The following is a 25809-nucleotide window of genomic DNA, read 5'->3' as shown; positions in this document are numbered from 1 at the left end:
AGGAGAGGATACCACTTGTTAACTCGTGCTGGGCACAATGGTGACAGCCAGGCTTCCTTGAAACTGGGGGCTGCTGATTTATCAGTGTTGCTAGAGCAACTATCATAAGGCACCTGCGCCCTGGCTCAACCCTCAGGGTCCCCCTCTCTAAACCCTCCCCGTGGTGTGCCCTGCTATGCACTCTGGGCTCCCCTGGGAGGCACAGAGAGGCCACGATGTGCCACCTCTTCAACGCTTGAGTCCACACACAGCACTCGGTGTCCCAAACTCCTGGGGTCTGCTGACTGTTTGTGACACAAGCGTCACCAAAATAACCATGGTGAGGTTGCTGAGGCCAGGGTACCTGACTCAAGGCATTCCTGTCTGCAGAGCAGGGACAGCTTGCTTTCTTCATGCTCTCCTCCAGGATGAAGGGTGCCACCCCTGAGAACTTGATTACTCCGGGTGCCTCGTGGCTGGCCCTTGAGGTTGCAGGTTACTTGTATAATTGTGGTCACGGAAATCCAACCCACTGCCTCTGCAGTCGGTATGGCTGCCTGACCAAGAATCTTTGTACAGCATTCATCACTTGTCAGGGAATTGAGACCGCCTTGTACACTACAAGATACTGATGATGATGAAGATAAAGATGAAGATGGTGATGATGCTACTGATATTGATTTTTCAAAGCTTGATGTCAGTTTTTACAATAGTGCTCATGTGAAGTTTAATTTAGAGTTAGAGTTTAATTTAGAGTTAGATTTATGGTTAGCTATAGAGTTATAGGGGAAGCAGGAGAAGGGTTGATGGAAAAACCAAGTCTGGCTCCTAAGATGCAGGGGAAATGACAGAGTTACAGAAGGAGGAAGGAGAGAAAATGGGTTCAACTCAAAGGTCTTTGTCTCTTGGTTTTTCCTCTATCTTGTCAAGGGGGAAGTAGAACTACAAACTCTGCCTAAACTCTGCCTGCAACAAAGGGCATAATCTATTTCTTCCCGAGTGACATTATTATTATTATTATTTTCAAATTCTTTTTAAATAAGTTTTTTATTGTGAAAATACTGTACAGAGGGGTTACAGTTACATGAGTAAGGTAATGAGTACATTTCTTATCAAACATTGTTGCCTCCTCCTTTGTTTTCCCCTCCCATCCCTTCCCTCTCACCTCCACAACTTCACTCCTCAGTAACTAGTAAACCTAATCTTCCTCTGATCCAAATTTTGCCCAAATAGAACTGACTCCAGAAGTAGTCCTTGTGTCACAATAAAGCAACAATATTCAATCAATTGCTTTTCTTTATTGGCTGTTTGGGTATTGTCAGCCTATGAGACCTTTCAATGGTATTCTACCTTGACCCCTAGCCTGCTGGTTTTCTCCCATTTTTCCTTATTTCTCATTTTGATTTTAACTTAGCAACTAGGGAATGAAAAGTTTCCTCTGTCTCTTTTTTAAATAGAGACTTCCTCTTTTCTGGGGAGATTTGTTCAACTCTCTCTCACAGAGCCCATCTGTACACGTATCTTAGTTGTTTAAACACCTCCTAGAAAATTTGGCAGGCCATTAGGCCTTAGTTAGATTCAAGTAGGATGCAACGCTGCTTTCAGCCACAAGAGGATGACACGGTCTTGCAAATCAAGGATAAGCATTTTCCTGTGCCACCTTATCAGTCTCATTCATACACCATACCACCTCCAAAACCCTTACCACCCCAGTGATGTTATTTGCACTGGACTATTCATAGACTTTTGCAGTCTTCACAATATATGTCTCTAGAGATGTTTTACCATTGGTAAGGTCTCCAGGAGTCTGGACTTATTTGCTGATCCAGGAAGTCTCTGATGCTAGATCACCCCAGGGCTGCTGAAGTAGGTAGCAGGATTCCCTTCCTTCTCCTATACAGTGAGTATCCAGAAACATCTCCCACATGTTGGAAACATACACTAGTCATCCAGTGTCAGAAAAGAGTATATATATATATATATATATATATATATATGAAAGATATACTATATGTATATATAGTATATATACTATATATAAAGATATACTATATGTATATATAGATATACTATATGTATATCTATCTATCTATCTATCTATGTATCTATCTATCTATGAAAGATATACTAGATTACATCAAGGCAATGATGCCATTATGCTTCCTAGAGTGAGGCAGACACATCGGAGAGGACAAATCCCCTAAATTTTCCCAAGGAGTTAGGTTCCCATGCTAAGTACACGTTTACCAATGTGATGGGGAAATACGAAGTTAGAAATTGGGGGGGCTATTCTTTAATTCTTATCAACAACTTGTACTTTTCTCATCATGGCTGGATGGGAGCATGGGGTAGGGGGTGGCTGACAGTTACAATTGAAGGAGATTAAGTCTGTGGAGAGGCATTCAAGGGCATCTCATTCTTATTAGCATCATTGACAAAGACTCATCCCTCAGGCTGGTCACCAGCATCATCACATCTGGTAGTTACAGTTTATTCTTTTAACTCCACTGACAAACATTTATATTTCTAATATGCTGGCAGGTCACAAATAGCACACCTGGTGGTTACAGTTTATTCTTTAACTCCTTTGGCACAAGATTCATATTCCTAACATGACTGGTCATCCAAAGATGACAATAAAAATTGAAGTCAAAACACAAAATATCCAGGAATATTAATAATGGGAAATATCAATATACAATGGTGACTGCAAGATGGAGGCACTTTGGTTTGACAGAAAAGATCCCATCCTTAACTAATACACACTATGGACATACAGGTCTTTCACAGTGATAGTCTTGGATAGCAAGACTGAAACTTCAAAAGTTTCAGTATCTGAAAGCATTTCTACAGACAATTTTACCTTGAAAATGTGCAGTGGAACTTACTTTTGAATCTAGAAAATACAGAATATAGGAGCCACCTATTTAAATAAAGTGGAGACATTCCTTAAATCATGGAAATTTTCAAGGTTTAACTAAGGAATGGTGCATTGAAATATCTCTATAGTTGTTGATAATTGCAACAGGTATATTTTTCCCAACAATAATATATAAGTAATTTTAAAATGCTGAACATTCTAGAATATAATTAATTACTATCTCTATGCAAGATAAGGAACATATCTAGATTTTCACCTATGTGGCTGGGGCATATTAGAAGTTTCCTGCAAAGCCCAGTTTTTAGGACAAAGTAGAAAAGGATGACACCACCTGTGAAAGGCACAACATCTAATGTCAGCTAGACTGATGACCAGTAATTTCAAAGATAAAACAATGTAAATTCACAATACTGAGGATTATATTACAATATTATTTCATTCTTTCAAGTGTCCTTATATTGAACATATGTAAGCATATTTTAGAATAACATAATTAGGGCACAAAGGGACCTCTACATTTGATTGTTTAGAAGTCAATAAAATAGAAATGAATTTATTGGAACAGTCTTTCCTCCACACCAGAAGTGGGGACCCAGGGCCAATGCCCAAGTGTCTAACTGCATTGTATAGATCTGCATGCAGCTTATATTTCCTGCATGCTTTAATTCACGTGACTCCTAATGTTTCAATGTCACATGTAGCATCACAGTGGATCGATGAGGGAGGAATCAGAAGAGAATTTCTATACATGGTTAACCCACACAGAAATGCAACCTATGCACATAGTACATGTCAGCAACAATTTTGTTTTTAATTGATATGTAATTATACATATGTGTATATATAAAATATTGGTTAGATATGAGTATTATGTATATATATATATATATATAATGCTTAATGTCCAATCAGGGAAATGATCATATCAATCACATCAATTAACCTTTCCTGTTGGGAACAACTGAAATCTTTTCTTCTAACCCTTTTGAATCACCTAGTCCTTTCTTGTTAACTGAAATCACCCTATATAATACATGAGAATATACTCTTATAATGGTGTTTTTGCATGTAACAACCAACCTCTCTTTCCCAGGATCAAATACTCGAATCTCCCCTTCTCAAAGATAAACATTTTGTTTGGTTCTTTGTTTTCCTGTGTATTTTTATCCCTTTATTTATCCATTTAGGAAACATGGGATTGAATTCAGGGTATCCACTTGAATTATGCTTCATACTACTTTAGTTTTATTTGAATTTTTCTACAGACTTAGTTTTGGAGTTGTTCATAACCTGGCAAAGACCAGATCCTTGTACATCCATTAGCTGGGATTAAAGATGTGTGCCACCATGCCTGCAGGGTTGATGCTTATGTTCTACATCAGAGTAAAAATAATATGATATAAGGTTTCTGTACCTAGCTTGTTTCAGTCAATACAATGCTCTCCAGGCTTCTACATGAGTTTACAAGTGACACAATTTTATTATGTTGGATATTATTTTATGCATTCATATCTACCACATTACATTATTCTATCCAACATCATATGTTCAATGCATCTGCTGTCTATTAAAGATGGTGGTGCAGTCAACACTGGGTGCAGATATCATCTTTCCTTTTTGATTTATTTTATTTCATGAAGTAGAAGAGTAGAAGGTTATACAATTTGCAAATCCTTTCAATGACTGGCTAAATAAAAGCACCTGGAAGATTCACATTTTTGCTTTTCCTATTGTCTTGTTCTCCCTGGAATATCTGGATGCTCATTGATCAATAAAAGCAAAAAGGTACATGATCCCTAAGTATGAACAAAAAATCATTTTGATATTTTTAACTTCTGAGAAATATAATTAAGGAACCCTGGCAGTAAGATACATCTCTAATAATTTGCTGGTTGTGGTTTTCAGGTGAAGTTAGCAGTGTCCCAAACCTGTTGCTTCCTGGGTCCTGGGACACACAGCCTCTGTCTTGTTCCCTGGTCTTAAGGGCTGAAAACCAAAGATAGTGCACAAGTAGACACTCTGAAGCCCTATAGAGACACCTTAACTCTGTGGAAAAGAGAAGCAGTATTCCCCACACATTTTTTTCTCCCTACCTTCAATCTTTTTTTTTTTTTTTGTCGGTTGTGGGGCTTGAACTCTAGGCCTGGGCGCTGTCCCTCAGCTCTTCAGCTCAAGGCGAGCGCTCTACCACTTGAGCTACAGCACCACTTCCGGTTTTCTGGTGGTTTATTGGAGATAGGAGTCTCACGGTCTCTCCTGCCCGGGCTGGCTTTGAACCGCGATCCTCAGATCTCAGCCTCCTGAGTAGCTAGGATTACAGGCGTGAGCCACCAGCGCCCGGCCCTACCTTCAATCTTAAGAAGCTTCAGCAGAACATCCTGGGCTTCTATCTATAATCATGGTTTCTTGTAGGTCTTTAACAATTTGCCCATTCACAGGAAACCTAACAGTATAATATTCCATGAACTTTTATAGAAATAAAGTTCACGATATGGTCAAAGGACCAGCTCCATTCGAAGTCTCAGGATTTGTTTGAACTTCAAACCTCATACTCACTGAATTGAGACTCCTATTTTTGAAACCTATCCCTCTGTTGTCAAAGCTCTGCAGGTAAGCCTCAGAAAAGTACCAGGTGATCTTGCAGACTTGAAATTCACCTGAGATTGATACCTTTTTAGAAGAGAAAAAGCACAGCTGGTTCACAAAGCTTTCTCAGCTTTTCCCATCTCCTCCCCTTCCTGGATGTGGATGGGCCTGGAGTTGGGGGGGAGACAAAGGATCAGCATCAGTGGAGGCAGAGGATTAGGAAGGTTGCTCCAGAAGAAGACCACTTTGGAAGGTATGGAAAATGCATCCTTACATAGAATCTCTGCCCATTGGGCAAGATCAATTTTTGTTTCCCTGTGCTTTTACCAGAACTTTTAATAAAACCTTGAACCCACTTTCTAGGTCAGAGTTTGAGATGAGGTAGGAGTAAAGTTCCTATATATTTGTAGGGAAAACTCCTACATGTGGTCACCTGGATGGTAACAGTTGTTATTTACCAAAGCCACAAACGAGAGAATGGGACTAGTTAACACTTTAGCACCAGGAGACCCCATTCAACTCACCTTAGTGGATTCTGGGCTTCTCTTCCATTAATACAAGCTGTTTTGTGATTTTCTCTATAAAACAGTATGTTGGTTGTGTAGCTGTACACTGCCAGTGCAGTTATGCACATGCATTTTGCTGCTTGCATATATGTTGTAAAATATGAAATGGAAATATGAGAGGAAATATTTTGTTAACATTTGCTATTATTTTTGGTATTCTTTTAAATTTTGGTTTTTGTTTTATTAAATAATGTATGATTTATGCAAGGAAAATTTTCCTTAGTGTAACTCTATTGAACAATTAACTTACAGTTTAACAAAATGAAAACCAGGAAGTTGAAGCATTGTTTTGTGTCAGTGAGAGGGGGAGGTATGGCTTAAGGGTGGCAGGTCAATAGAAAGAGGAAATATGGGCTAATGCAGTCACAATATTCAATGTACATATTGGAAAATGGAACCAGGTAAATTGAGGAGTTGGGTGGGCTTGGGAGAGATGGGAGAGAATGATAAAAGGAGTGACAATGATCAAGACGCTTTGTATTCACAAACTGATGTGTTGATTTCAATCCCCTTTGCAAACTACTTAAGTTCTGTTTAGATGTACCGCCTTTTGTTTGAATCTTTGACTTACTTTTGACTTTTGTGATTCTTGAGTCTGTTATATATAACAGCTTCCTGTTAGGTGCTCATATTAAAGTGTTTTCCTCATTCTGTAGTGAACTTTCCACTTTGATGTTTCAGTCCTTTGTCTAGATTGAACTTTTGTTTCTGGTACCAGAAATTGAACTCAGGATCTTGCTCTTGCTTGGCTTGATTGTTAGTCTGACATTTTGCCACTTAAGCTACCCTCCAGACCAAGTTTAGTTGTTGTTTTTTTTAATTTAGAAATGGAGTCTTTTTAACCTGGGCTAATATCAAATGGAGGATTAAGGCATGAGTCACCACTGACTGGCTTAAATTGAACTTTAAAAATAGTACTTTGGGTAAATGTACCAGATGCACAAATTGTAGTAGTGGAAAGATGATACAACCTAGGGTTCTTTATTTCAGGAGCTGTCTTAAATGCATGTTTTGGAGAAAATGCGGGTAGTATTGGGACATAAGAATCCCAGGAAAGCCCTTGCTAAATACACATGATGTTATCCACATCAAGCAGAGGAGAGGACGGCAGATGGATGTAAGAGTGGGGTGCTAGTTACCAGACCCAGAATGGTGACCACGATACAAACCATTGTACTCAAAGCCATGATGCAGACAGCACTTACTCTGAACAACTGGCAAGTTGAATTCTGACATGAGCAGCTGACTGGCCAAAAAGTGGAGGGGAAGACATGGAGCTCATGTTTCTATCCTTAGCAAACTGAGAGTCATTACTCAACTTCAAATAAAAACCTCTTTGCCTGTCCCACTAAGAATCTGGGGAACATGAAGACTCACCTCACTTAAAGTGTAACTGATTTCCACTATAACACTGGGAAACTCTTCCTAAACATACAAGAAGGTTTGTGAGCATCAAGAAGAAGTAGTGGATAGGCTTTGGGGGTTTCTGATAGTCTCAGTGTTCTCCCAAACTCTGCAAATTAGGAATTGCAAGAAAAAGGTTTTACTTCACAAAGCCCAACTTTTGCTTTTAAGCCCTTAACTGAGACTTCTCATGTGCTGAGTCTTTCTGGTAATCTTTGTGAGCTGCATGAAATATTTCTGGTTTCCAGGGTTGTTGTCACAGTGCATGTATTGAAATCCTGAGTACAAAATGACATGACTTGTTCTATCAGACTGGATCCAGTGTGGCACCTTTTTTTTTTTTTTTTGGAAATGATAGCACTTCAGTTTTAATTAAGGAAATACCACACACACACATAATTACAAAACTAAAACAATCATCTCTTCCAAAGAAGGAAAGGAAAGTAAGAACTGACGGTAGATATCAGCTAGAACTGACTTCATGGACAGAAATGAAGTGTGGCACCTTTTTAAGGGTGCTCTGATTACAAATTTAAAAGTGTTTAAGAGCATTTGAACCATTGATACCTCAAGTTTAGGTCCCTTTTCAATCTTTTTTTTAATTTTTGTGTTCTTTAAGTAGCTGCACAAAAGTGTCTTCAGTGTATAAATACAGTAGTGCCTCTTAATCAGTGTCACCCCTTTTTAACATTCTCACCCACTGCTCCCACCCCACTTCTTTCATGCTTTTCTTAATTTTTAGGTAATGTATATATGTATTTATTTTTGTTACTTAGCAAAGCCATTTATGTTATAATGCATCTTGGGGCTTTCAGGTGAGGTCAGCAATGTCCCAAACCTCTTACTGCCTGTGCCCTGGGACATATAGCCTTTGTCTTCTTTCTTGATCTGAAGGGCTGAAAAACAAAGATGTTGCACAGTAAACACCTGACCCTCCAAAGACGCTTTTACTGTGTGGGAAAGAGGCTGTTTTCACTACTCATTTTTTTTACCTACCATCAATCTTAAGAATGTCTACTTCCTAGGCTGAAATAAACATGGTTGTGCTGGTAGGTTTAGTGTATCCTTTTGTATACTCTGTTGGATAAATGAAATTGAGTGCTGGGTCATAATGTCATTCTATGGTTATTTTTCTGAGTAACCTCCACTCTGCTTTCCAGAGTGATGGAACAAGCTTACATTCCCTGCAACAGTGTAATAGAGCTACTTTGGGCCACATCCTTGCCAGCATCTGCTATTATTTGTGTTCTTGATAATTGCCATTCTAAATGGAGTGGAATCACAATGTTGTTTGGATTTGCATTTCATTTATGCCCAGAGACCGAAGATTCCTTCATATATTTATTGGCTATGTTTACTTCTGAGAAGTATCTCTTTTAAGTCATTTGTCCATTTATTAATTGGGTTGTTGCTCTTTGCAGGTTTTTTTTATTGTGAAAATATTGTTCAGAGGGGTTACAATTACATGGGCAAGATAATGAATACATTTCCTATCAAGCATTGTAGCCTCCTCCTTTGTTTCCTCTTCCCATCCCGTCCCATCCTCCCCCTGCCCCCCACTCAGTCCCCCCTCCCCGCACCAAAGTTGTAAAGTTCGTTTTCGACATAACGACTTGTACATCTCATTGTTGCAATGGGTCCACCTGTATCCCTATTTAAGTGATTTGTTTTCCCCCTTCCCCTCCACAAATTATACCAACATCAAATACAGTGAAAGCAGGGGTTATGCTGTGGGGGAGGGACATACAAAGCAACAAAGAAATAATCTTATAAATGTGTTAGAAACAATCACATGAAAAAAAACATTTGAATACATATCTTAGGGTTCATTTCCCTAACATCACCTTATCTGGCCTTTTCTGCTTGACTCAGACATATACTAGATATTTTGCCGGTTTTCTTGCAGGGTGGAGTGGTTTAAGTTTTGAGTTCTAAGTATATTTTGGATATTGGCACTTGTCTGGGAAAAATTGAACTCTAACTCTATTTTTTTCATTCCTAAATCTCTTGTCTTTCAAGTTAATTTCTTCACCCTTCTCATTAGTGTAGTCCCCTGCTCACCTTTCTGTGTTTTTAGTAATGTGACAAATAGCATAAAAAATATTTCTTGGCAAAGGTACTCATCCAGAGTATTTCCATCTTTTCCCTCCCTCCCTTCCTCCCTTCCTTCCTTCCTTCCCAGCATCTACCATTATATGAATCAATTTGTTAAATATAAACACACATGTATGCCTTCACTTCTCTGACTAAGGTACTACTTTGTAAACTATGGAACTGAGACACCGTAAGTACACAAGGTTACTGCGCAGAGTTTTGGAGAAGGGAGCCCAGGTAGCTTAGGCTAACTGTAAGTCTGTTCTCCCTTTGGGTAAAGGTGAACAGCAGAAAATTTACACTGGTTCCTTAAAATGTAGGCCATCTAGAGGAATTTTGAAACACTGGGATTTTTGAATATTTAATTTTTTCAGTATCCCATGTATCTATGGCATTGCACCCACTTGTAGGAGTATTAGTCTTGGATAACTAACATACTCAATGACCATGAGAAAAGATTATTCTGTTCCTGGTTTATTCTAAACCTTTGCTGCTCCATCATTGCCTTCTTTGAACTTTTGACTAAATTTCTCATCAATAACACTTTTCTTTTTCCCTTCTTCTCAAGTGTTTGTTTTCTACACTGTTTATTTCCATGAAGTTGTCTATTGTGCTGTTAGAATGTCTCCTATCCTTGTTGGATTAGTCAGAGCAGAACAGATGGTCCTTCCTTAAAGTGGGGTCATTTCACTGGGGAGGAAGGAACACTTAAAGGAACCTCACTTGTTACCTCCTTTCCTTTAGGATTCTGCTGGCTAAGATGAGAATGGACCAAACCAGTTCTTAAAATGGAATATACAGATACTCAGTTTTCTTATGTTATCAAAATGAAGATCAAGGACAGGGCCCTGGAACATAGTAGAAGCAGAGAGGACTAATTGATTTGGATTTCATATGGAATGAAGAAGGCAACAAGGCTCAGTAGATGGCCTAAGTAGAGAAGAACATGGGCACAGGCTCAGTGATCTGTGCCATGGACATGTCTGATACCTTTTATAGACAATCTCAGTAACACCAGAAGATTTTAGCTAAGAGATGTCATAACCCTTAGCAACCATCAAAATCTTCTACCATGGCTAATAATGGGTGTTCATAGGAATGAACCTGACATTTCTTTATGAGTGTGGAAAGTCCATGAACAGTGAATATGAAATAGCTGTAAATCTCAAGGTAGGGCCACAGGTTCCCCCTCCTACTAGGCTATACATTCTCATAGTCTAAAGGATGGCTGGATCATGGGTTTCTGAACCGCAGGTTTAAAAAAATGAATTCTTCATACTCTGCCAAGAGACCATTCTATGAATATTATATAATGTGTGTCTGACCATAATAATGAGCACTGTCTCCTGAGAAAATAATTCAACCTATACCAACCACTCATGGTATTTTCCCACTGTAATATTCATACTTACCTGAACTAGGAGGCTGGATTCAAACTATAAATTAAACCTGTATTTCATTTGGTTTTCATAGAAATCTCTGTTTTGTCCTGTTTCTAAACCCAATTTCATGTGATATAGAGAATTTTTTTTCTCTAAATTCTCTTCTGATCCCTGAAAACTCAGATTTTCCTTAGGTTTTTGTATTTGATTATTTTTATTATTTTGTCATTTTGATAGACATGAGAATGTGGGTCATATATTTTGGAAAGAATACCACAGAGATGATGCAATCATTCCTCTCATATGAGAAGATTATGACATCAACAGGCCTTATTGATCTTGATCTTCAACTTCATCATAGGGATAAGGCTGTGCTTTGCTATTCTAAAATGACTGCTTTGCCATTTCCTGTGCTATTCCTTAGAAGTGAGCCAGTAATGCTTGCCCTCCTTCAAAGATGTGTGGGGTGGCAGTGAGTTTTGAATTCTATTGTAAAGGCAGTATCCACATGTAGCTTTGGAATTAATAATAAATTTCCATCAGTGATGTTTATATATTTTTCTGTGTAGTATTACAAAATAAAATGCAAAAGTTCTAGGATAGAACCTATTGAATTTTAAGGAAAAATTGTCAAAGAAAGATAAATTTTATGAGAATTATAATCAACATTATTTTCTTTTTCCTCCTTTAATCATTCTAAACTCTAGTGACAGTGTTCAATTGTTAGTTAAGAAACCAATTTCATTTGAATTTAGTTTTTTTTAGTTTTTACAAAGGATTGAAAATATGTGGTGTTTATATTTCTATACCTGGCTTGTTTCATGAAATTTAAAGTTTTCCAGTTCCATTTAGGTTATTGCAAGTAACAAACAGGAAGTCACAGATTTTTTTTTTTGCTGAATGATATGTCATTCTGACTACACACACACACACACACACACACACACACACACACACACACGAACTTTAACTTATTCATTCAATGATGAACACCTGCCTTGATCCTCTGTCTTGTCTATTGTAAGTCAAAATGATAATCATTTATACCTTTCTTTATCTACAGACTAATGTACTCTGGATGGACATTCAAATGGAATGGATCAAATGGAATCTACATTTATAGTATTACTTTGTAGAAAAAAATTCAATACTGCTTGCTAAAATGGATATGTAAGTACATTCAAACAGTAGTGAAAAACCTCCTTTCTGTGCATCCTTGTATATGCCCATTCCTATCGGTTTGAAGTGATTTGTGAAAGTTATTTTAAATAGCATTTTCCAAATTAGAAATGATGGTATTTTTTCATATTCTTATAGAACTTTTTATATTTTAAAACTACTCATTTACATTATTTCTCAATTATTTTATAAAATTAAATTTTTTCTGGAATTTTCATTTCCTGACATACTAATTCCTTGTCAGGGCAATAGTTTGCAGATACTCTGTGCTTCAGCATGGTCCTACACAGCTTTTCTCATGCAAAAGTTATTCATCAAAATAACCTCATTAGCTTTTTCCCATTATTTCACCTTTTTCTTTAAATAGTAGGGACTACACCTGAAGTATCAGATTTATTATTTTGAGATAAGGTCTTACTAAATTGGATTCCTGGTTCGCTTGTAATAGCTCTCAATAGCTGGAACTGAGCTGTTCACCACAAGCCAGACTCTATGATTTTTTTCTTCCCTGTGCCTTTTGGGGCTTATTTTAAAAAGGAATTATTTACCAATATTTTGAAGTGTAACCTGGGATTTCTTTCTTTATTTTTAGAAATAAATATTTCTTTCTTGATTTTTCTTTAGTAATTGTATATTTCTAGATTTTGCATTCAAGTTAAATAACAGAGTCTAGTTTGATCTTTTTAGAACTGTTGTCAGCTCTTAATGATTAAGACATTTTTCAGTGACATTATCCAAGAAGATGTTCTGAATTTCTCTCTCAGTCTCAGCATATTCCTTAAATCTCATGTACTTTGTACTAAGAAAATGGCATTGGAAGGAACAGACTGAAATTATGCCCAGGGGAAGGTAAATTAGTATTACTGCCTTATAATTTGCAATATTTTCCACATATACCAACCTTCCATAGATTCCTAATAATCTCACTTTAGTGACAAATTATACAAAAGAGTCATTGGCAAATATAATCAATCTTTTATTTTTATGTATTTTTACATCTTTACTGTAAATATGATTAACATGGGGGTTGCAGTTACATTAATCAATCTTTTAAAGAAAGTAGTAACAATTGTTATTGTTCTTTGGCTGTTATTGTGCTAGAGGTTGTAGAATCCTGGTGGCCTTGAAGTCATGACCCTGCTGGCTAAAATTTGCTCAGTCCTGGGAGTATAAGTATGCAGGAAAAAAAAGCTTAAGTATGAATTATTTACGAAGAAGAATGTATTCTTCTGTGCCTGAAGAGGGGGTTAGAATTTTATATTTTCTTTATACTAATGGTGGAGGATAAAAATGAACAAAATTGGAAAAGTATTGGGAACTGGAACCAGAATTGGAGGTTCCATTCGACAAACCAATATCTAAAGATCTGGATGAGTTCTCATCGGGCCTCCTTCTGTCATATGCAACACAACCTGTCTTCTTGTTCTCATAACTAGTATATTCATAAGAAGAGGATATTGTGGGGTGTGGAAATGTTTTTTTTATAAAGCCTGCTGTGAAATAATATTTATATCTTTTTTCTCTTGGCAGAAACCTAATTTTGAATGTCTTCTCCAAAGAACTCATTTGTTTGCTTTGCCTAAACTATTTGATGGACCCAGTCACTCTAGGTTGTAAGCACACATTTTGCAGGCCTTGTCTCTACCTCTCCAGGGAGAAGGCCCAACATCCTTTTCTCTGTCCTGAATGCAAAAAGTCATATCAAACAGACTTGAAAACTGACATAGTTTTGAGCACAAAGGTATTTATGGCCCGAAGGACCTTAGCCTTCATGTTATCTAACTCTGAAGAAGAGATGTGTAATGAGCATAGGCAAACTAAGAATTTCTACTGTGAGGTTATCAAAGACCAGATCTGCTCCAAGTGCTGTAGGACTGAGGACCATAGGGCTCACGGTGACTGTTCTGTTGATTGGACTGCAGAGAGATACAGGGTAAGCAATGGCTGGGAGAGAAATTTGATAGTGGGTGATTCACTGAGATCATGAAAAAAAGCAAATAAAATCGTTATATATTTTTGCAGTACATGGAACACTGTGTGGCAATCACTAGAATAAATTATTGAAGAGCATTCCCAACCCATAGAACTTATATTTTTGCCTTTAGAAGTCTCCTACTTTGTGTGAATGGTAATGATGATATTAATGGTGGAGAGAATGTGATAATCAAGTAAAAGATTAAGGCCAATAAACTGGTGATTTTTGGTGACATGGGATATTGTATTCATAATTGCAAATATGTAATCTAGTGAAGTCTATTAGGATCACTGGTTCACACCTACTACTTGAAAAATACTTAGATCACTTGATACTAAGAATTCACTTAAAAAGATTGGCTGGAGGCACAAGATTACATTTTCCACTATTGTTTAACATCTTTCGCACGAATAACATTTTAATTTTATGTTTATTAAGTCTCTGAAAATCTAAAGTTAATCTTTCTAGTAAAGATATAGTGATTGGGCTGGGAAGGTGGCTCAGTGGTAGCGTGCTTGCCTTGCATGCTCAAGGCCCTGGGTTCGATTCCTCAGCACCACATAAGCAAAAAGAAAAAAGCCGGAAGTGGCGCTGTGGCTCAAGTGGTAGAGCACTAGCCTTCAGCTGAAGAGCTGAGGGACAGTGCCCAGGCCCAGAGTTCAGGCCCCACTACCGGACCCCCCCAAAAAAAATTAAAAAAAAAGATATAGTGATTACTGTACCTTAAATGCTCATTTATCTAATATTGCTGTCATGTCCATCATGATATCTCAATTTTCATCTCAATTTCTCTTTTGTTCATATTTAACTTTCTTTGATAGAAGAAGCTTCTGATGCAAATGAATTTTCTATGGAAAAAGAAAGAAGAAAACCAGAGAAATCTGGATGAACAAAAAAACATAAATCAAACATGGCTAGTAAGTAAGAGACTCTTCTTCCTGAACACCAGCTTGGAAACTTGGTACTCTTACAGAAAAAAAAAAAACTTAGACTAGATTAATATTCTCTATGGCTTTTTTGAGCAGGCAATGCTGAGAAAAGGGACACTGTAGACTGAGAAACACAAGTCTTTATGTTATTTGTTATTCAAAATATCCACATGGGTATTTCCATTTCTTCTTTAATACCATCAATTATCAACAAGCCTGACGATTCCTCAACCAAACCTGGACCACAATTAGTTTATAGATAAACACAGACTTACACACAAAGGCAATGAAATAAATTTCTAAGTGATTTTTTCCTAAGTTAAAAATCACTTAATGCTGAGCAAAACTTGAATGGATATTTCCTGAGTCTACTTGTTGAGTAATTCTATGGAGATTTAAGGACTGCTATAACTAAACAAACACTCTCTGGAGGATATGCACTAATGATGTGAATTAAATTATAAACCTGAGAAGGCAGTGATAAGGGGAGTTGGAAATGTAATAAGAGCAAGAAAAATTGAGGCTCTAGATGTTAACATACATTATTTCACAAATATCTAATGGACACTAGTGTTGGAGTGATGTAAAAAATCTCCTCATTCTCTAGGTTGGAGACAAAATTGAATAATAAAATCAAAGCTGAGAAAATAAAGAGAATCCTATAGTTTTAAAGGAAATACAAAACATAAACTGATTACAAATCAGTTGAAGTGAAAAAATTCAAAATAGACTTGCTATGAAAAATATCATGAAATAGTGATGGGTTTTATGTGCAGTGTTGAAAAGGGTAAATGCAAGAATGAGACATATTCTTTGAATTAGAAATAAATGCAAGGACTGCAGAGAAATACAATGGAACTAGTTAAGGTGTTTGAGGAAGGAAATATACTAAATTTAGTTGTAGATGAGTTATATTTTCAGTTCCTGTAAGGTGTCTAATACAAAATATGCTGTAGGCAATTGGTGAATGGGGTTAACATTTATGAGGAGGATTAGACATGGACAATGATATTTCTCAAGCTATTAATGTATCTCAGAACTAAAATAGAAAACCCATTGAATAGTCTAGAGGAGATTAAATTCACATAAATACCATATGAATTTGCTGAGTTAATGGCTCAGTCTGGGATGAGAAGGTGGTAAACTGAGTTATTCAAATTAAAGCAGGAGTAAGTGTTTAGTAAAAACAAGTATATGAGAGTTTTATAACAGGTAATAATAAGGGAAATTTAAAATGTAACCCAAAGCTAGTTCTTAGTGAGATAAAGATTGTCATTCTAAGCTTTCCTTAGTAAATAATTTGATATAAGGCTATCATTGAATGACTTTTATAAAAAGCAATGTTGGGAAGTACCTATTTTTAACACAAGGTTTTCTAAGGCCAAATAATGGCATATAAGCCAAGCGAAAAACTGGGTCAATGGTTCTTTCAAAGCAGTAACACTAAAAAAATGAATGTTTAAAACTTGAAAGAAGATTGGAGAAGTAATCAAGAAACATGAATTAGTACTAAAGGTTTAGAGAATGACTCTAGTTATCACTATTGGGTTAACTAGGGTTACTGTTGAAACTGTCCTTGTCAACATTGTCAAAGTCAGGTAAGAAATAGACTGTGCCACCTAGAAAAGATTCTGGTGTTCTCCTAGGGGTCAGGAAATATAGACATGCACTTCATGGATCTGGAGACACAGATTTTAGAAGACTTCTATATTACTATAAGATTTATTGTTTGTTTTTATTTCCAGAAATAGAAGAACATGCCTGTAAGTAGGATGTTTGCATGTGAGGAAGACAAATTAAATTAGTCATGAGTTTCCATATGAAACTGGAAATAACTGATAATGTTTTTCTGATTTTTTAAAATGTTGGTATATCAGGGAAACTAGTCAAAAGCATTGTTCTGAATAAACTATAGTGCACTAAATAAATGTGAATGTAACACCAAAAAGAAAGAAGGAAAGAATGTGTCCCTAATGTTCACTGTTTAATGAACATAGCCTATGGTAAACATCACAGGATAGAGCATAAAGGAAATAACAAAATGCTGAAATAAGGATACAGGTTGACCCATTGTAACAATGAGACGTAAAAGACACTATGTTGAAAACATAGTGGGGAGAGAAGGGATGGTAGGGGAACTGTAACTGTAACATGTAACTGTAACCCCTCTGTACAGTATTTTTACAATAAGAAACATATAAAAAAAGTATAGACAATGTGGATGATAGCATCCTGAATTCATGTATCTGATTTTACCTTGTGCCTTTAGGATTATGTGAACATGAGAAGCCAATTGATCAGCGATGAATACTGGAGGCTGAGTGATCGGTGGTACAAGAAAAAGGAAAGTTATTTACAGAGACTTGAGTGTGAAAAGCTAGATACTTTTCAAAAACTCTCAGATAATGAAGGCAGCATGTTATTGACAGAGACTTCCCTGGGAGAAATGTTTGATGCACTGAAGGAACTGTGCCGTAAACCAGACCTGGAGCTCCTAGAGGTGAGAGATGGGGAATGACAGCCAAAGTGTGATTTTTGAGACAGTATTCTTGATGTCTTCCATTCTTTGTTTGGAAATTGATTTCCTATGTTCTTATAAAAGAGAAAGTCAGATTTCCTTATCCTGGAGCAAACAAACATAAATTAAGAAATATTTGTGGAAACGTGGAGTAGCATGTAGTGAATACAATAATAATAATAATAATAATTGTTTACTGACAAACTCCAGGTGAGTATTTGCTTTGAAGGTATTTGAAAATTCTGAAAAATTTCAAATTGATAATATATTCCTTCTTCCTTTTTTATGTGCTTTTTAGCAATTGCAACATACTTACTATGCACTGTCCTTAATACTTTTTTTCTCAGCTGGGCACGGTTGCACTAACTACTCAGGAAGGTGAATCATGAGAATCACTTGACCCCAAGCATTTGAGAATAACTTGTTCAATATAGTGAGAAGCAATTCTGAAAGAAATGAAAAATATCATGCATACACTCTGAAACTTGTGATTAATACTGATATTCTTTTTACTCTTTACAGAATTTCGAAAACATGTTTAAAAGGTAAGTTGATCTTTACTTTCAAAATTTCAAAAATATTACAGTGATTTATAAGACAGTTGTAAAGAACATCTCTGCTCCACCTATCTGACATCAGTATTTTCATCTATTTCTCTATCTATATTTATTTTGTTATTCATTCATTCATTTTTGAATAAAATGTAGAATAAAATAATCTCCAACTCTGCATGTATTTGCCTCAGCCTCATGAGTTCTGGTATGGGCATGCTTAACCACTCATGTCTTACTAAGTTAATCTGCTTGTTTCAATAGTTAATTCAATATAGTTTGACCTATCTTCCTCAAAAATAAAGAAAGGGTTTTTATTTTCCCTCTAAAGTTAGAGTTGGGCAAGGTTATTACTTGCAAGATGGTGAGATTGTTGAATGGACTTTATTACCATTCTGATATAAATGTTCAAACTCTATAATGAAAATGATATCTCAAGTCATTTTTTTCCATTATGTACATGGAAAACATTAAGTGTTTCAAATCATTCTACAGTGTACCAGGATAAAAACAAAGCTACTCAGGATTTGAAGACTTCCAACCCCAAATGGAAAGGCTGACTGCTATAGTTAGGGAAACTGTATCATAGAAAACTGGAATCCAGCCAAAGTGGAGTTCCACAAACCTCGGTGTGTGGTTATAGAAAGTAAACATTTCAGGGGCTGGGAAGATGGCTCAGTGGTAGAGCGCGTGCCTTGCATGCCTGAGGCCCTGGATTCGATTCCTCAGCACCACATAAGCAAAAAGAAAAAAGCCGGAAGCGGTGCTGTGGCTCAAGTGGTAGAGCGCTAGCCTTGAGCTGAAGAGCTGAGGGACAGCACCCAGGCCCCGAGTTCAGGCCCCACAACCGGACCCCCCCCCCAAAAAAAAAGAAAGTAAACATTTCAATGGGACTAGAATAGTAGAAAATTCAGCCAGCCCTTCTGAAATTTCCTCCTGGTTTGAGATTATTCCTCAGTCCCAGGATTGGGAGGAAAACAGACCTTTTGGTGATTATTGGAACTCAAGTTTAAGATAAAAGTGGTTAGATATCGGGGCTGGGAAGTTGGCTCAGTGGTAGAGAGTTTGCCTTGCATGCCTGACGCCCTGGGTTCGATTCCTCAGCACCACATAAGCAAAAAGAAAAAAGCCGCAAGTGTCACTGTGGCTCAAGTGGTAGAGCACTAGCCTTGAGCTGAAGAGCTGAGGGACAGCGCTCAGGCCTCACGACTGGACCCCCCCCCCAAAAAAAGTGGTTAGATATGGGGTTGGAAACTTGATTTTTATGAAACAAATGCACATTTGCTTCACATTCTAGTTTATGGAGATTCATAAAGGGAGAATTTGAAATATCCTCAAAGAGTGAGCAATGTATTTAAAAAGTGGAACAGAGGTTTTTTCTATCATATGTTTTTGGCTCCCTTATAGAAGGTTAGGTGGTCATAGGTCTGAGGGTTCATGTCTGAGACTTTCATTTTATTCTGTTGCTTTTGGTATTCTGGCTTTTCTGTCATTACATATGAAGTTTGGGGCTGGAATTTTGATGGGTATTGCATTGAATTTGTAGATAGCTTAAGGAAGTATTGCCATTTTTTTCTTTTTCTTTCTTTTCTTTTTTTTTGGCGAGTTCACAAATTTCTTTGTTTTACCCAGCTAGGGAAGTTATCCATGAAAGGAACACAAAGTAGTCTTCTTAGGTCAAGATAAGATTTCTCTAGCAGAATCAAATTCAACAAACTCCTATCATATTTCAAACGTAAATCTCAGGTTTTTCAAAATAGATGTAAGAATGAAAATGTCCATAGAAAAAGAACAAGTAATAACTGATGATGTGACTTTTATCCATTATCATTAATGTTTAATAATAGGATAAATAAAATTAAGCTTCCTATTCATTCCTTTTATAGTTGTCCTTTCACCAGTTATAAATTTTAGTATTGCCATTTTCATGAGGTTTAATCCTCCCACATGGGAGGATTTTCTACTTCTTTACATCTGCTTTGATTTCCTTTTTCAGGTTTTTGAAGTTTTCATCATAGGGGTCCTTTGTATCTTTAGTTCATTTAATAGATTTGTTTTGTTTTGTTTTTTGGCTGCTGTTGTTGAGGCTTATACAAAAGGACTTGCTTTCCTGATTTCAGCCTCATTTTACTCATTGTTGACATATAGAAAAGCTTTTGGTTTGGGGGGTTAATTTTATACCCTGCTACTTTTCCAAAGTATCAGGTCAGGTTGAGTAACTTGAGAGAGGAATCTATGGGTTTCTTTAAATACAGGATCAGGGACTGGGAAGGTGGCTCAGTGGTAGAGCACTTGCCTTGCTTGCATGAGGCCCTGGGTTCTATTTCTCAGCACCACATATGCAAAAAGAAAAAAGCTGGAAGTGGCGCTGTGGCTCAAGTGGTAGAGCGCTAGCCTTGAGCTGAAGAGCTGAGAGACAGCGCCCAGGCCGAGAGTTCAGGCCCCGTGACCGGACCCCCCAAATAAATAATAAATAAATAAATAAATACAGGATTTTGTCATCTACAGAGAGGAACTGAGAGGCTGGGGTAACATTATTACTTATGCAACTGTAGTCCCTCTCTACATCACCTTTACCATAAAATGCAATTCCAAAACGTCTGAGTCTCCTTTACAGAAGTGAGTCTATGCTGATGCTGCACATACCTCTGCTTATGCATCCCCGAATTGATGCCTGGCCCATCACTGGATTTATTCGTATGCTCAAACAATTCCAAGGTAACAGACAGCTGATTTCAGGAGTTCTTAATTCTTCACCAGTAATGTTCCCAGTAGCATCTTTCTCTGTTGCTCAACATTGATTCTTAGCTAACACATTTCATAACCAAATTTGCCATTATAGAAAACAAAAGTATGTGCAATTATCCTACATGCTATTAAAAGCCAAATGTACCAATGACATTCACACACCTAACTCACATCCCAGCCCACACACAAGTTCTCAACCATCATTGAGAGCTTCTTCATTTCTTTTTTTTTTTTTTTGGCTTGCTTAGCTTCGTTTACATTTAACATTTCATTATAACAAATGTATTCAGTCAGGACACATTTTTTAATTTATTTATTTTAATTTTAATTTTTTATTGTGAAAATACTGTACAGAGGGGTTACAATTACATGGGCAAGATAATGAGTACATTTTTTATCAAGCATTGTAGCCTCCTCCTTTGTTTCCCCTTCCCATCCCTTCCCATCCTCCCCCTACCCCCTTATCCAATCATCCCCGCCCCCCCACCAAAGTTGTAAAGTTCGTTTTCGCCATAACGACTTGTACTTCTCATTGTTGCAATGGGTCCAGCTGTATCCCTATTTAAACGACTTGTTTAATCTCTATGAAAATTCATATAGTTGAACTTTCACTTATGTGTTTTTATGGTCAAATTATCATATGCTCAGGTAAGCAAATATAATTGATTTTCTGAGCAGAGTGGGTCATTTCTTTTGTTACTAATTTAGAATTATTAGTAATCCCACAATCCACATGCATTATCAGAGTTGAAGCAGAACAGAAATATCCCTGCTGTTTACCAGTTCCAAGAGACTGCATAAAATGTCTTCATATCTGTAATTATGTATTTATTTCAATAAATAACAGTAGTTAGAGTTCCTTTCTTGTCCCAACTCAATTTTCTAGTGGAAACATAATGTACTTAGCCACTGTGCAAAGCTAATAATCACTGGAAATTTTCAATACTATTTAACTAAATTATTTTTTATCATTCCTGCAGTAACTGTTTCCTGGGAATCTAAAATACCCACTTACCCTGTGCCATTGCTTGAAGAACTAAGAAGTCGGATCTTTGGCCCCAGTCTTCTTGAGGTCAACCAAACTCAGTCAGAACCTGAGGGTTTTCTCACATGGGGAGATCAGTCCTGTGCTTCTGGCCGGTATTACTGGGAAGTAGATGTGAAGGACCATGAGAACTGGGCAGTTGGATTTTGTGATGATTCTTGGACAATGAGAAAGGACATGCGAATTGACTCTGAGGGGATTTGTCTACTTTTCTGTGTGAAACAGGACAAGAGGATCCGAATGTTTACCTCTTCACCACTTTTACCTCAGTACATAAAGAAGCCCCCAGGCCATGTGGGAGTGTTCCTGGATTATGAGATTGGCAGGATAAACTTTGTTGATGTGGCCAATAATTCCCCCATTTTTAGTTTCCTCTCCTGTCCCTTCTCCACCCCTCTCAGGCCTTTCTTTGCTTTGGCCCCAGTTCTTAAGGTCAGTTCTCACCTGACTGTGAAGGAAGGGAATGCCAGTGCCTAAAAGACTGCTTTGGAGCTTTTAACTTCCTTAGTTTTAGTTTGATTGTGTTTCCTGTAACAATGTGTACTGTTTTAATGTTAGTGTATTGTTAAATTTATAAATTGACTTTAATTTTAAATAAAAGGTCTCTTAGAATACTTACTGTTGCATCTTAATTTGATGTTGTGGTTTTACCTGATTTCCTTGCCAGGTGAGGTAAAGGGATATCTTGTGTGGTAGTTCAGCAAGTTCCCCATCACTGGGACTGAAATATGAAGAGACACAGATGTTACAAAGTGGTAATTGCTCAAATATCAAGATTAAAAACTTGAAAAATGTTCAATAATTTCTGTAATAGCATTTCCCTAGAGATAACTTTGAAACATTTCTATACAGGAGAAGGAGTGAAACTCACTTTCAGGTCTAAACTAGGCAAACTTGTATTTCTTTTCAATTCTCCTTCAAGGGAAATTGAAGGATTAGGCATCACCTTAGCACTGCAGACTTAACCAGAATCCCCTGGCAGTTCTGAGTTTCACTTAATTAATGGAACAGGCTTATAAAAGGAAGCTGTTGATCAATATCACCTTAGGTAAGGAATTCTGCTTGACATGTGTAAGAAATGCAAATGTCAGCTCTGAATTCTACTTGAGACAGGCAGCAGGAAGAATGGGCTACCCAGGATCATCCATGCATCAAGACCCTCTCTTGGTGCTGGGAATTCTGTATCACAAAAGCACTTGTTTGATTAGTAAATACTGTACTTAATTCTCTTCCTTTGTAGTTTATGTGACATCAATGATAGAATAAAATTGAAAAGAAAAATATTTTCTTCACAAGTTTCTTTAATCAAGCCAGGCTCTGGTGACTCACACCTGTAATGCTGGCTACTCAGGAGACTGAGAACTGGGGATCATGGTTCGAAGCAAGCCTGGGCAGGGGAGTCTGTGAGACTCTTGTTTCCAATAAACCACTTACAAAACTGGAAGTGGTGCTGTGACTCAAGTGGTAGAGTGCTAGCCTTAAGCTGAAGAGTTGAGGGACAGCACCCACACCAAGAGGTCAAGCTCCAACACCAAAAAACAAACAAACAAAAAACCCTCACAAACAAGTTTATTTTATCTAAAATGATCTTTATTGAGTTAGTTGCTTTGTGAACTGTCTAGAATTACACAAACATGAATTTATGATTTGATTTCAAACAACGCATAAACACAGTTTGCATAGCTGGACAGAACTCTTACCCAAAATACACATTAAATTTTGAAGTTTTAAACTTTGTTTTAGCTACTACCTTCAACTCTTTTGTAGAAATCTAATCAATATTTAGTTTATCCATATTAACATCTAGGTTATGCTCCAGTCTATAATCTCTTTGAAGAGATAAATGTGATTCCCAGTGACTCAATATAAAGAAACTTACAAGGAGCTAAGCTTGTACTTTCTCAGAGCAGTAGCATGGGACTTGCTGAGGAGACTTATGAATGTTGTTTCTGCCCATCTGAGAAACCCTGATCACTTAGAATCATTAAGTGAATTTATATCATTACGTCTACAGCAGATATTACTGACAGATTTTTCAGGTGAGATCCAATATAGAGAAGGGGGAGCTCTTGTTACCCTACCAATCCAAAACAAATAAATGATCTGCTTTATATTGTTAGAAACTGAATTTTACTCTTTACAAGGTGCATCTTCATATTTAATATATTATTTGATTATTATTTTGTTACATTCTCTTTTATCTCTTCTTTTTTTATTAGGTCTGGATCTGGAGCTGAAAATGTCAGTACCTGACATTTTCACTCATTGGCTAGCCCTCTACCAACCAAGCCACACTTCCAACCTCTGTTGTTTTCTCGTTATATATTTTAGAGTCAAATGGATGCTTCATTAGTACAGTAATGTATGCATTCCATAATTTTTCCTAGGCAGTACATGGACTCAGAAAGTAGTTTGATACCTTCTAGTAGTAATGTATTTTGGGGAGCACCTAAAAATCCACTGAAAATTTATTCATATTTTTTGTTTCTGTATGGTTGTTACATAGACACTATGGTGTATAAATGTTGTACACATACATACAGATCAGATGTAATGTTCTTTACCATATGCACAGAAAATCCATTGAACACCTTGAGACATGGACTTTAAAGTGCAGTATATAATCAACAGTTCTGTGCATTAAGTTTTAAACAAGTCAGGAAATAATTGGCCATAGAGAACACATACCAAAACACACAGGAAAACCTGTAGTCATGCACTGCATTGATGATCTTTTGGTTATTAGAGGACCTCTTACATGATAATGTTCTCCTAAGATTAAATGGAACTGAAAAACTTGTCATTTAATGATAGCAATAGCCATTGTCCAATCATAGTTCTTCCTAATAAGTTTATGGCAATGCTGATGAACAGAGGCCTAGTGTCTTGCCAATTGTGTAAAAGTGGAGAAAAGACAGTTATGTGTAAATCACTGAAGAGTGGAGGGTGGGTCATAAAGCACTGAAGTGGGGAGGCTGGGTCTTAGTAACTTCTCTCAGCCATTCTGGTGACTTGCTGGGTGGAAGGGGCTTTCCATTCAGTGCTGAAAAGCCTAGAAATGAGAAAGACCATTCATTGAATTGTAGATGCGATGCTGTTTAGCCTTTGGAGAGTAAACTTTTGCTACCAAGAATGCTCATCTTTGATTACCTCCCTAAATGGTTTGATTCACTCACCTCTGAGTAGCCCCTAAGATTTCCCTAAATGAAAAAATCCGAGGTGGACCCCTCATACAGTAGGTTTAGGATGACCCGTGAGCTACTTCCCAACATAGAGATTTCTGCTTGTATCTGTTCTACTTTCTAAAATGGACCAATTTTGTTAAGACTTTGTCTCCACCTCAAGCATGTGGTTTTTGTCTTTAAAGCTGAGTTCAAGTTTTGTTTGAGGCTGCAAGTCTTGAGACAAGAGCTCATCTGCAAACACCAGCTCTCTAATAAAGACCCCCTTCAATCTCTCAAAATGTGGCTTCTCTGTTCCTCACCAACTGAGTTAACTTATAAGAACATTATATTCATAATGATCATATCTGGTGACATTAATGGTTTATTTAACTACCACTATATTTTAAAGTGTTATTTTTTAATGTACTACCTGTAATTACAAATGTATTGCTTGTTGTAGAACATATGCACCATGCTATGTTTCAGAGCTTTTATAGCTCCTGTTGAAGTATTATCACTGAACCAAGGAGCCCTGTAGAGTGACCTGCTACACCTAGTTTAGTGTGAATAGAAGCTATGATATTCACACAATGAGGAAATAAAACAATGACAAAGGATTTCTCAGAATGAATTTCTGATGGAAAACAACATATCACTCTATTTAGTATTGAAATAAGGAAAGATACAACTTTTTCTTTCTTTTTTCTTCTTTCTAAATTCAGGTACATTTTCTAAGCAGGTCCTCTATAATTTAACCTCTATGCCCACGTATTTTGCTTTTGCTATTTTTCAGATAGGGTCTCACTGT

At 37.0% G+C, this 25809-nt stretch overlaps 1 protein-coding gene across 1 annotated transcript; it reads left to right on the top strand.

The window, feature by feature from the left end:
• Positions 1-407: 407 nt before the first annotated feature.
• Positions 408-22314, top strand: Trim77 (tripartite motif containing 77). The gene is made up of 8 exons (XM_013035819.1): positions 408-526; positions 576-716; positions 13602-14004; positions 14868-14963; positions 17245-17475; positions 18016-18038; positions 20662-20762; positions 21773-22314. Exons 1-8 carry the CDS (start codon positions 408-410, stop codon positions 22312-22314), a joined length of 1656 nt encoding a protein of 551 aa, XP_012891273.1.
• Positions 22315-25809: the final 3495 nt, after the last annotated feature.

Source organism: Dipodomys ordii, unplaced genomic scaffold (genome assembly GCF_000151885.1).
Source record: "Dipodomys ordii isolate 6190 unplaced genomic scaffold, Dord_2.0 Scaffold222, whole genome shotgun sequence".
Lineage (NCBI taxonomy): Eukaryota > Metazoa > Chordata > Mammalia > Rodentia > Heteromyidae > Dipodomys > Dipodomys ordii.
Note: the sequence above shows the minus strand (reverse complement) of the source record. Positions and strands in the feature narration are given on the sequence as shown.